The sequence below is a fragment of the Vombatus ursinus genome, unplaced genomic scaffold (genome assembly GCF_900497805.2).
Source record: "Vombatus ursinus unplaced genomic scaffold, bare-nosed wombat genome assembly UNPS02014799.1, whole genome shotgun sequence".
Lineage (NCBI taxonomy): Eukaryota > Metazoa > Chordata > Mammalia > Diprotodontia > Vombatidae > Vombatus > Vombatus ursinus.
In genome coordinates this window covers 49,819,047-49,831,101 of record NW_020954577.1, presented here as the reverse complement: position 1 = coordinate 49,831,101, position 12,055 = coordinate 49,819,047, and the positions used below count along the sequence as shown (strand labels likewise).

General features: G+C 50.0%; 2 protein-coding genes and 1 long non-coding RNA gene across 3 annotated transcripts; 1 reads left to right on the top strand and 2 right to left on the bottom strand.

Moving 5' to 3' along the window:
- Positions 1–637: 637 nt before the first annotated feature.
- On the bottom strand, positions 638–3,648 carry LOC114050499 (homeobox protein Hox-A1-like). The gene is made up of 2 exons (XM_027872250.1): positions 2,718–3,648; positions 638–2,181 (listed from the first exon to the last, which is right to left on the bottom strand). The coding sequence occupies exons 1-2, from the start codon at positions 3,373–3,375 to the stop codon at positions 1,823–1,825; spliced, it is 1,017 nt and encodes a 338-aa protein (XP_027728051.1). The 5' UTR covers positions 3,376–3,648; the 3' UTR covers positions 638–1,822.
- Positions 3,649–3,760: 112 nt separating this feature from the next.
- On the top strand, positions 3,761–8,396 carry LOC114050500. The gene is made up of 2 exons (XR_003570013.1): positions 3,761–4,058; positions 8,240–8,396. It is a non-coding gene; the product is annotated as an uncharacterized LOC114050500 (long non-coding RNA).
- A 334-nt stretch (positions 8,397–8,730) lies between these two features.
- Positions 8,731–11,951, bottom strand: LOC114050498 (homeobox protein Hox-A2). The gene is made up of 3 exons (XM_027872249.1): positions 11,651–11,951; positions 10,574–11,012; positions 8,731–9,907 (listed from the first exon to the last, which is right to left on the bottom strand). Exons 1-3 carry the CDS (start codon positions 11,678–11,680, stop codon positions 9,189–9,191), a joined length of 1,188 nt encoding a protein of 395 aa, XP_027728050.1. The 5' UTR covers positions 11,681–11,951; the 3' UTR covers positions 8,731–9,188.
- Between the last annotated feature and the right edge of the window lie 104 nt (positions 11,952–12,055).

Here is a 12,055-nt window from a genome sequence, read left to right as displayed (position 1 = left end):
CAGAAAAGAAGATACTGAAAGCTGTGGCTGACAATCAGCAGAGAGGAAAGGTGCATAAAGGGTAATAAGGGAGAGAGGGAGGACTCCATTCCGAGGACAGCTTCATATTGGAGGTAATTAAATGTGAGTCCCTTGACTGTTGGCTCACTGATGTGAGGAAAGACTGGCTGAAGACAGTTTGTGCTTTTGAAGGGAGGTCTGTTTATATATATGTCAACATTCAGTTAGAGGTGAAAAGGTTAGTACTTGACCCAGGAAGTTCCTGTATTTGTTGCAAGAATAGATTCACTTCATAAATTTCCTTATGGTTTCAACTTTAAAAAAAAACAAAACACCTTCCTTTAAAAAAAAAAAAATCCCACACACCCAGAAGCAGAATTTAGGTGTCAAATGTGAGGTGTCAAAAATGATCCAGGAAGGGTGGGTTTTAGCTGCAGGATGAAGAGGAAAAAATTGACTTTATCCAATAAAGGACAGCCTCTTTGAAAGTAAGAGACACCCCCTTCCCCTTCCCCTTCCCACATGAAATGATCAACCCGAGTTGAAATCAATTGCAACAGATTGGAGGAAAATAGAAGGAAGCCCAAACATACCTGAAATGTGAATATATTTATTACAGATATTTTAGGACCCGTAAATTCTGCTCTGGATTCCATCACTCTTGGGATCTCAGAACTTTTCATGATTGTACAGAGACTCAGAAACATTGTGGGACCACAAAGGACAACTGATAGAACTCAGTGTAGTATCTTTGGGGGCTCAAACCATTGTGCACCATGCAGAAAGCCTATTCACGAATCACATGAAATATACATTCATTTCGCCATTTATCACATTTACGATTCGGTTGGAAATACATCAAATCGAGGGAAAGATTACTGTGGAAATAAGATGTTTGGGAATAATATGCCCTAAAGTTCAAGGATAATCCAGCACAATTTTTGATTGGGGCAGGAGGAGGCCGGAAGAGGTGGCAGGGCTGGGGAAGAGAGACACTGCACACCCAAGGAAGATTACAAAAAAACAAAAACAAAAACAAACAAACAAAAAAAAACAAAACAAAGTAAAAAAAAAAAAAACTCAGTGCAGCCCAGGCCTACATGTGTCCTTCAAAGACACAGGGCTACTTCCCTGTGGGGTATCTGTTCGGGCTTCACTAGTCCAGTCTGATGTCTTTATTTTGTCACTTTTAGTCCTGTATAAAATTACACCCAGCTTTGGGAGTGTATCCACCCTGTTTTAATCTCCTAAGCTAAACATCATTTCTAGAAAATCTGTATAAAGATAAATCTCTTAAAGTATTTACAACCAGCAAACTCTCACACAAGAAACTGAATGCATTAAATTAAAAAGCTGAATTGTGTAAACACTTTCATAGTGCATCCTCTTCTTGAGGCCTTTAGACTCTGCCTTTAGTGTCTGGGAGATGAGGAGAAGGAGGATGAGGGGAAGAAAAATAATTTGAAGTTAGATGACAGATATGTCCGCTCTGCAAGCATGGGGAGGGGGCATGATGGAGCTTTTCCAAAGGGTATCTGAATCAATCATGGATAGGGGGCCCTCAGAGATCATCCAAAAACCAGATGGTGGCACCCCACCATTAGTGAAGTTACTCCCACCCAGCCTCTAGGTCTCTAGGCCAGAATTCTCTTGAAACACAGTGACCTAGCCCGGAGAAGACCCGAAGATAACATCAAGCAGAAAGAGAGACATTGTAAACGAAGGGAAAGATAAGCTAAGAATGTGCTTCGGGTTAGTAGTCCTGCACTAAAGTATCGTGGGGTGGGGGGTGGAGGGAGGAAGACAGGGGCCGGGGGCAAACTCAGTTGGAGGTAGTCAGAGTGTCTGAGGTAGAGGAGGCTGGGGAAGAGGGGATGCAGGGCGAGGAGGTAGATTTGTCTGAGGATTCCTCGGCCTTGTCCTCGCTCCGTGATGGGGTGGTGGGCGAGATGGGTAGCAGGCCCTCCTTCTCTCTCTTCTTTTGCTTCATGCGGCGGTTCTGAAACCAGATCTTGACCTGGGTCTCGTTGAGTTGCAGCGAGGCTGCGATCTCCACCCTCCTGGCCCTAGTCAGGTACTTGTTGAAGTGAAATTCCTTTTCCAGCTCAGTCAGCTGCTTGGTGGTAAAATTGGTGCGCACCGTGTTGGGTTGGCCAATATACCCGTATTCACCAGCTTTCCCTGGAGGGCAAGGGTGGGGAGGGGGGAGAGGGGAGAGAAAAGAAGTAGTTCTGTCGTTTGGTTGTTCTTTTTTTTTTTTTTTTTAACGAAGTGCGAGTGATTTATACCCGTTAGCCTTCCGAATCAAAGTCAGGTAAAGGGGCAAAGGATAACCTGACTTGACCACATAGCACTCCTAGAAGGGTGACTGATGAGGTACAAAGTACTAACTTGAAGTCAACCGTTGGTGTGAACAGAAAGCGTGATTAATGGGAGTCCGGAGATATTAACAGCATCCCCCCCACCCCACCCCCCAGCTCCTACTTTCAGGAAGCCAGAGAGAGGGACTGGCCTCCTCTCTGTTACTTCCTGGGCATCATTCACCTGAGTACACCTGAGTTCTCCACCCCACCCACCCCCTACAAAACCTATACATAACCTTGAGTTGACTCCCCCCCCCAAATACTAGGTAAGCCTACACCCACCCCACCACCCCACCCCTAGACCCTCAAGGCAGCAGCAGCAATGGCCAGGTGTTCTGCAGGAAGAGAACTGACCTGTTTTGGGGGGATTCCTTTTGACTTTCATCCAGTCAAAGGTCTGTGCTGGAGGTGATGTCTCTGCTGAAGGAGAGCGACAGGTTTCTCGGTGGCTGGCATGGAGAGGGGACAAGGAGTTATTATAATTTGCCAGGGTCAGATTCTGCGCTTCTTGTCCATATGAGTGGTGAATGTATTGAGGCGAGCCCACCGTGCCCCCGGCATAACCCTGGTGGTGGTGGTGGTGATGATGCTGGACCATGGAAGATGAGAGAGTTCCAGAGTAAACAGCGGGAGCGCACGAGGGGTACCCGCCGCTTACGTCTGCTTCCTGATTTAATGAGTAGGGGCTGTAACCTGCGCTGAAGTTCTGCGATGCGAACCCCGGGCCACAGCTGGAGTGGGAATAAGACATACCCAGGTTGTTGAGGTGCTGGTAGGCTGCCTGCTGGGGGTAGTGGTGATGAGCGTGAGTGTGGTGGGGGGGACTCATCTGGACCCCTCTGCCCACCAGGAAGCGCTCGTCGCCCCCGCAGCTGTTGGCACTGACCGCGCACGACTGGAAAGTTGTAATCCCATGATCAGAGTGGTATGCTCGGGCGGAGCAGGTCCCCGAGTCTCCTGCGTTGAGGATGGGGTGCTCCAGGAAGGAGGCGCTCATTCTCGCATTGTCCATCTGCCTGTCACACAGGGACCGGGTCCTTCCGAGCCCTGGGTGACCGTGCCAACTTTCTCACTTCCTCCATGGGGCCAAAGAGAAAAATGATATGAATGTACAGTGTGCAGGGGGCGGGGGAGGGTGAAGGAGGGACGGGGCGCACGTGACCGCGGCAGCCAATGGCGGAGCCCCCTGCGAAAGTTTGCCTGTTCCTGCTGGTGATGGATCACCGTTTCAGTGGCATTTAAATCCCGGGCGCTCCTCCATCAAGGTGACGCGCAGACGCCCCCCCGGCAGCGGCAGTGGCGGCGGCAGCGGCAACGGCAGGAGCCCCGCTCTGGGGCCGGGCCCGGGAGGAACCCGAGCCCGAGAGGGAGCCGCCATCGTTGCCGCTGCCGCCGCTGGAGGCTCCCGCTCCGCCCCATCAGGAGTTGCATGGGGTATGGGGGAGTGGGGTAGATCCCCGGGGCACAGCGAGGAGGAAGAGGAGGAAAAAAAAAGGAGGAGGACGACGTGGGGCTTGGCAGGGAGCGTCCTGGCTCTGGTCAGGATTGCGAGGTTGGGTATCAGTCTGCACTGAACTGGCCTGCCAATTGCAGGTGAGTGGGAGAGCCCCTCACCCTCCCCACTACCCCCGACCCCGGAGTGAGTCAAGGAGGAAGAAGAAGGAGACCGCCCCGCACCCGCGCCCCAGCCTCCCGGTGAGTGTGCTCCGCTCTGTTCCTAGCTGCCCCGCTCTCTGGTTATTGTCATGACCACGAACTCCCTTTGGGAACAGCGACTGGGAGAAGAAGGGGATGGTCTGGCGAGGAAATCTCCAGGCCCGTGTGGGAGGAGGCTAGGAGCGGAGAAGAGAAAATGAGTAGGGGGAGGGAGGAGGGAGAAAGAGGAAGGGGAAGAGGAGGAGGACGACGAAGGAGGAGGAGGAGGAGGAGGAAGAGGAGGAGGACGAGGAGGAGGAAGAGGAGGAGGAAGAGGAGGAGAAGGAGGAAGAGGAGGAAGAGGAGGAGGACGAGGAGGAAGAGGAGGAGGACGAGGAGGAGGAGGGGGGTCCACTGAAGGTCTCCAAAGCCAAGGAGCTTCCCCCTTCCCCAATCTGCCCCAGTCCCCCAGCTATTAGCATGGCAATGAGACGTTGTTGTAATCTGACTCCCGGGGGCGGGAGAGCTGGGGGACCCTGGATTGCCGGGAAAGGCCGCCGTGGCAGCAGCAATCCCCCTCGCCCCGCCCTTTCTCCTCCCCCCTGTAACCGACTCTGCCTGGGGAGTCCGAGGTGACCGGCGAGTAACTCTGCAGAAGGATGGAGGGGGCAGGGGGAAGGGGCAGACGCTGGCGAATATGGCCCAGCTCTGGGGCTGGTCTAGGCGCTGCTGTCCATCTGGTAGGCTCCCCTGGAGCGCTGGAGGGCCACCACACGCAGGCCAGTACATCCCAGGCTTCTGCCTAACCCCAACCCCGGGCCAAGTGCCTAGGTATAAAAGACAGGGAGAGGGCTAAGAATTAACTAGATTAAGTTCCTCCATCCTGGGAGGGGGGCGAGGCTAGACCACGTTCTCACGATTCTCCTCCTCTCGCTCACCCCAATCGTACCCCAACACTCCTAGGGCCACCATCCGGTGAGTCTGGAGTTGGAGGTGGGGGCTGCCAAGTGGGAGGGGTGACAGATGGTTGATGATGGAAAGTGAGCTTTCCCCTCCCTGCTACACCCCTTCCCTCCCCACAGCCAGGACCAGCCTCCCCTGCATGGTTTCTCGACTGCACTGGCTGGCTAGTTTTCCCTAGAGGTTTGCGTTGCTACTAGCAGGAATCTCTTCCCAAGCTAGGGGTCCTGTTTTCAGTCACCTTCGTTCTCTCACAGCTACTAATGGGCTCTTTAATTTCTGTGGGGCACTGGGCTCCGTGTCAACCCTGGGCAGGCAGAGAAAAGGCCAAGTAGAACGAGCCAGAGAGAGACAGACAGGAAAGAGCTGGGACAAGCAGCGAGGCAGAGAAGGTCAGGGAGAAGGAATCTCTCTGTTCTGCGAGGCTGCTCCCTAGGTAGGCACAAATTTCTGGGCTGTGTTTAGAGCAGACCTCGGCAGAGGAGGTGATCCCGAGGGCCATAGATCTGGAGGCTGGTTTTGGGTCGTTACTTGTTTCCCCCCACACCCTCCAATTTTAAGAACTAGATTTTGAGTGGGCCCATTTGAAATCTCTGCGTTACCACCTTCCCTTTCTGTTTTGTGTCCTAAAATATAAACCCTGAGCTCCTTTTCTCCTCCATATTGAGCCCTCTCCCCTAGTAGTCTCCTCCTCAGAGAGGGAAGAACAAAACCGGAGAATATTCCCCAGCTTCACCCACCCCTCAGCCTGTCCCTCCTCCATTTCTGCTCTCTCCTCCCCAGTGCTTTTTCCCTTCTATTTTCATTTGCTCCTTTGCACTTAGACACATAGCCACGATGAGATACTGAAGCAGGCCCCGAGTGAGCCAGCAACAGCCTCTTCGAGCAGGATCACCACCATGCCACCTGGCAGGCTGGAGCCTCTGAGAAGAAAAAGTCTGGACCTTGGTTGAGGAGTATTGCCCCTTTCCTCTCTTCCCAGGCCAGCATCCAGTTCTGAGGCTCCTTCTCAGAGACTGTGGGGGCAGGGCTTGGAATGGGGGGGTGGGGGTGGGGAGACAGAGAAGGAGGGCGCTGGACAATCATCTCGTCTAAGGGCCTTCTTTTCTGGGAGCACAGCTTCAGCTGAGAGTCCCCCCTCTTTTCTCCATTTCTACATCTTTGTTTTAGTAAACCTCATCTCTTTTGTCAGCCTCTCACTCAGCCTAGGAGTCTGTGGCCTACTCAGTCACAATGAAACATAATAGGGAATGATCGAATGTGTTCCATCGCCTCTCCATCTTGTCTGCTTTCTTCTACTCCCCCCATCCCATCCCCCTCCTCTCTCTTTCTCCCTCTTTCCTTTGCCCTCTTGCTTTCCCACCCTCCCTCTCACACTCTCTTTTTGTATTTCCTCCATTTCCTCCCTCACTCTCTCCTCTTTTTCTTTCCCTCTCTCTCCCTTTCCTTTTCCTCAGTCCTCTGACACTCTTTTCCTCTTCCCTCTTTCTATTTCTCCTCTCTCCTTATCCTCCCTCCCATTTCCATCTCTCTCTTTCCTCTTCTCTTTCCCTCTCTCCCTCTCTTTCCTCCATTTCCTCCCTCCCTCCTCGTTTTCTTTCCATCTTTCTCCTTTTCCTTTTCCTCCCTCCTCTCACTTTCTCTTTTCTTTTTCTCTTTCTCTCTTCTCTTTCCTTTTTATCCTCCCTCCCACTTTCATCTTCTCTTTCCCTCTTTTTTCCTCTCTTTCCTCCCTCCCTCTCTCCCCTTCTTTCCTCTTTTCCCTCTCTCCTTCCTCTTTCCCACTAAGTGGAAGCCCCAGCGAGGGGTTTCCCTGGTGTGTGTAAATACCCACAAACACACATTCACGCAGGCAAAGCCGTCAACAGAAACCGAGATACTGTACCTGCTGGTGTTTCTCCATCGGCTCAGCCTCTCAGCTCCCTGGGCCCGGCTCCCACGGGCTCGGCGTAGTCCAGACCATGGCCCCCACTTCCTTCAGCGTATTTCGCCTTTCTTGAGCTTTCTCCCCACTGGCCATCTCACAAAAGACTGGTCCCAGAAACACAAGGCGATCAAGAGGCAAAACCTTTCCCCACCCAGGAGGAAATTGATCTCGAAATTGACGAACCAGTTTTAGAGCCCTCTTTGGGCCCGGGGGGGTTGAGAGTGAGAGCACCCAGCGATCAAAGAACCTCATGCTTTTTAAAAATGGAAAGCTTAGGGGCAGTCAGGGGAAGGGCAGAGAGACCGTCATTAAAATAAAAAGAGAGTGGCTAGGTTTAAAGCGCTTCTTCCCTCCGCCCAAAGCCCTTCTCCTAGAAAGAAAGGGGGGGGGGGCGGAAAGCCCAGCTCTGAGCTTTTCGTGGCATCGGCAGCTTAGCCAAGCTGTTGTTTTAAAAGAGCAATAAAAATGACTTATAGCTTAAACGCCTCCTAACTTAATGCTTTCAGACGGGGATCCCCAGCTCGGGCAAATACGTAAGAGGACTTGTATTTGTGCATGTGTTCACACAATTGATCTCTTTGATGACATTCTCATTCATAGAAAGAGTTTGATTTATGAGCAGTAGGAAGAATCCTATCCAGCCCTTTTCCCAGCTCTGGCCCACACAGCCCAGCACAGCACAGCAAACTCCCAGCTCAGCCTCTCTCCACTGAGCTCGGGCAAAGAGAATCCTGCAACTTCTCCCAGATGCTGGATAGTTCTTTAAGGAGGGGGGACTGAGGAGTTGGAGGGGGGCGCGCATTCACACACCCACAGAGCCGAGATTTCATTGTTAACTGCCAAACTATTACTGTTAAGGTCGTCGGTTAGTAAATCAGACCAGCCCACTCACACATGTTGCTTGCACTCTGTTTTCTCACGGTAAATAACACTGTTCACAGAAAGGGGGAAGAAAAAAGGGGAAAGAAAATAAGAGAGAGAAAAAAAAACCAGAACAACCCAATAGCACAGCCCTACATCACATTTTATTGATGTTCATTTAAAGTGCATTTTATGTATTTTATAGATTTTTTTTTTTTTGCTCTGACTTGGGAATCTTCCTTACTTTAGAAGATGTTGTGTTGACCTACACTCCATTTTAGATTTCAATTTGCTAACCTGACTTCAAAGCTTTAATGAACCCTTTATCTGCCATATAAACAGGTTTAAGAATGAAATATTGATTTTTTTCCTACCCTGAAAAAAAAATTCCTGGAAGGACTGAACTGGCCCAGTTGAATGAAGAACCCCTCTGAAATACATCTGACAGCCTGTAACCATTATTTTGTTTTGTTTTTCTTTCTCTGTTTTTTAGGTCTGTTTGCCTGGGACCTCTCAGCAGCTGGGAGACTAATCAAACTCCTTTGGCTGGGTTTGATGGGACTTTTGTTGCTGTCATCATTGGAATGTGGATGTTTGAAACAAAGGTGTAGAAATAAACGAATTGTTTGTGATTTAGCTATGGACCTAGAGACACATGGAGTTTTTCTTTTTCTTTTTAGAGGAACTCCACATTCATCACATAAAGGGGAAATATTTCATAGGCACTTTATGTCTCCACTCTCAAAAACTCCAACTTTCCCTGGCAGAGAGGCTACACGTTTCTCTTTCTTTTATGGGGTCGCATCTATGGCTTGTACCTACTGTAGTCTGGTAACAAAATCTAATCCACTTTAAAAGGGGGGGAAATGCTTCTCAGAAGCTCTGTCCATCCTCTCACTTTCCTTCTGTTGGCACCTAACCTTTACAATAAAAACTGAATGTTTCCCCCTAATAAATATATTCAAATGGAAATAAAAGAAGAGAGATTGTGAGCAGAATTTTATTTACCAAGTTAGACTAAAAGGAGGGAAAGGAACCGTTATGAATCTTGGTGGGGGAAGGGGGATAAGAAAATTACTTGTAGCAAAGGAGAATTTATTCTACCAAAAATACTTATGACAATGCATTCTAATGTAATACAAAAATAAAAAGAAAGTGACAATAAAATTATATGGTCACTTTCTTACAGGCCTCATATATTGCTTTCAAGGAATCACCTAGAGGGTATTTGGGTTAAATCCAAAACAACTATAACTTCATTATAACCTGCAAAGATGGCTCTGGAACTCGGTCAGGGGAGTTACTAAACAGAAAACCCTGGCCAGTTTGGGGGGAGGGAAAAAAGGGTAGGAGAGAAGGAAATTTTTTTTTAAATCAACTCCAGGGAAAAGAGAAGGCAACCCCCCAAAGGGATTTTTGTTTTGCTTTTTTTTTTAATGTGTTTAGTAATTCAGATGCTGCAAGTCAATTGTAGTGAGTGTGTCTGTAAAAAAGTCAAAGCTGTCAGCTGAGATGTCTACGGGGCTATCGAGGGAGCCTGGTAAACTGGGCGATACGGCCTCTGAAAGCTGGAGGCAGGAATCTGTGGAGAAAACGGTGAAGTCTTGTAAAGAAGGAACATCCAAGGCCTCTGGACTGTCATTGTTCAGGCCCATTGTTGACAAGCAGTTCTGAACAGTGGGTGACTGGTGCTGAAAATGTTTCAGATTTTTCTCATTGCTGGTTAAAGGCGAAACTGGGAAACTTTGGGAGTCGCCATTGTGCGCGTTGGGCGCCTGCTGCTGGGACAGGGCGTTTTGCTGAAAAGTGTACCCTTCCCTCTCCAGAAGGGCCCCTGAGACGTTGAGCGCTTGCTCAAAGAGTGATTTCTCCTCTTCGTCCTCGGCTTTCTCGGGGTCCTCCAGGCTCCTGTATTTCCCCTCGCCGTTTTGGTTTTCCTTGCACTGGGTCTGCCTCTTGTGTTTCATCCGCCGATTCTGGAACCACACTTTCACTTGTCTCTCAGTCAAATCCAGCAGGGCTGCGATCTCCACCCTCCGAGGTCTACAGAGATACTTGTTGAAATGAAATTCTTTTTCTAGCTCCAAGAGCTGGGTATTGGTGTATGCAGTTCTCAGGCGCCTGGAGCCCCCGCTGCCGTTATCTGCGATTTCCAGGGATTCTGCAGAAAGGGAAACCGACAAGAGATACACGCACAGTTGGAGGTGCAGGGTCCAAGCGGGGGTTATTCCACTGGAGAATAAATATAGCATAAAGTATCACTGCCACAAAATGGCCGCCCTTGTATGCAGTAAAATCCATTGTGCTGCCCTCCTTGAGCTCCCAGCCCCGCGTAAGCCCTTCTTTACCACCTCAATAAAACGAATGCCTCCGAGTCCCCCACCTTTCTATCCGGGAACAAACTTTATATTAGCCATACTGCAATTTATAATTAATGCATCAGCTGCTTAGCTGAGCAAGAACCATCTATCACTCTTCATTACTGTCAAATACCCAAACTGTAGGACAGCAAGACAAGAGGAGGTCAGTTCCAACTCAAATAAATCATCCCATATTAAACAAGTTAGGGAAAGTTGTTTTTTTTTTTTTTAATAGCATCGTGGAACCCATCAGCGCCTACTCTCTTCCGCCAGCTCCACTCCAGAGTCCACAGTGCAGAATGTAAGGCAGCCAAGCAGCCCCTCTCTACTTTTCCCCATCTTTCTCCCTCCCACTCCCTAAAAAAAAAAAAAAAAAAATTGCCCCATAGCACCAAGAAGGGTAAAAGCTGGGATCCAGGAGCTGAGTTGGGTGTGGGTGGGGTAGGGGGGGAAGTCTTTGAACTGACCTTTGTGGTTCAAGCAGGCATGTCCAGTGGCCGAGGCGGAGGCCGAGGAGGCAGGAGGCAGCGCTGTTTTCTTGGAAGCTTTTTTCTCTTTCATCCAGGGGTACTCCGGGGGCTGCAGGGCGCCGGCGGGCACCGGGCTGCCACCGCCGCCGCTGCTGCCATCAGGGCTCGACTTGGGCCGGCCGCCGCCGCTGCCGTGGCGGGGGTGGCTGCCCGGGTTCAGGCTGGGGATGGTCTGCTCAAAAGGAGGAGGAATCAGTGTCGACTGTGAAAGCGACGAGCTCTTGATTGATGAACTTTGAAATGTATCACCGACAGGGGGAAAAGATGTCAGGCACTCAGCGAGCGACGGCTGACTATTGATAAAGCCAGTCTCTCGCTCAAATTCGTAATTCATGGCCTTCTCCTCGGAGCCCCCTCGGAGAAAAAGTTCCCTCTTCTGGAGGGGTTTAGGGGGGGCGGGGGGAAGGCCCAGGCAAAAGGAGAGAGAAGAAAAAAAAATCTCTTATAGAAGATCGCTGCTGGGGTGTTTTTTTTTTCTAATTCACTGATTACAGCCGTATGGGGACCGCGCTACTATTAAACTATTGAATTCATGGAGACAAGGTTGAAATTGGACCGAATTGGCTGTCACATGATTGCTTCTGCCCAATGACAATTTGGGCTTTAATCAAAAGAAGCCACTGTCTGTTTGATTGATCCAAAAAAGTCGGGAAGGAACGCCTCATTGGGGGCTAGCGAGGCTTTATTTACACTTTTTTAAAGGCAAAAAATATATCTTGGTGGGTGTGGGTGTGAAAGGCTAGGGTGGGAGTGCGCGAGTAGGGGGCCGCTGGCCTCTGAAACGAGAGAGATCTGTGTGTGTGTGTGTGTGTGTGTGTGTGTGCTCTCGCGTGCGCGCGCGTGGATGTGTGTGTGCGTGTGTGTGTGTCTGTGTATCTGTATCTGTGTGTGTGTGTGTGTGTGTGTGTGTGTGTCTGTGTGAGTCCGGGATGCTGATCTAGCCGACTGTTGCCCTCCGTTCTCCTCCAGCACACTCCTAGCATTGTTTGGGACTGTCAGGAAGACGCTTCGCACCTCACAAATCAATCTGACGCCTGGAGTCATTAACAAAGTAATCCATTAATCTTCAAAGTTTTGACACCCGAGGGCCCCCGCATCTTAGCCACATAAGTTCTTCTCAGACAGTGGGGCAAAGACAGAGGGAGGGAGAGAAGGAGAGGGAGAGTGGAGAGAGAGAGAGAGAGAGAGAGAGAGAGAGAGAGAGAGAGAGAGAGAGAGATTGATTCAGAGAGTCAGTCCTGCTGGCCCTTTTATTTTCCAGCCTTTTTTCTTTCCCATCTTCTCTGAACTAGTTCCAAAGCTGGCACCTTCACTTTGTTCTCTCCCTTTCCTTCCCCCATCTCCCCTTCTCCCTTCTCGTCTCTCTCTCCTTTACCTCTCTCTTCCTCTCTCTCTCTTTCTTTCTCTCCCTCCCTCCTT

What these genes read in the sequence shown, in the direction of transcription:
- LOC114050499 (XM_027872250.1), bottom strand. Translation starts at nt 3,375, where the DNA reads ATGGACAATGCGAGAATGAGCGCCTCCTTCCTGGAGCACCCCATCCTC. An exon ending in AAGGAATCCCCCCAAAACAG is followed by an intron (nt 2,182 to 2,717) that starts GTCAGTTCTCTT and finishes CTTGCCCTCCAG; the next exon opens with GGAAAGCTGGTGAATACGGG.
- LOC114050498 (XM_027872249.1), bottom strand. Translation starts at nt 11,680, where the DNA reads ATGACTCCAGGCGTCAGATTGATTTGTGAG. An exon ending in GCGTCAGATTGATTTGTGAG is followed by an intron (nt 11,013 to 11,650) that starts GTGCGAAGCGTC and finishes AAACCCCTCCAG; the next exon opens with AAGAGGGAACTTTTTCTCCG. An exon ending in TGCCTGCTTGAACCACAAAG is followed by an intron (nt 9,908 to 10,573) that starts GTCAGTTCAAAG and finishes CCCTTTCTGCAG; the next exon opens with AATCCCTGGAAATCGCAGAT.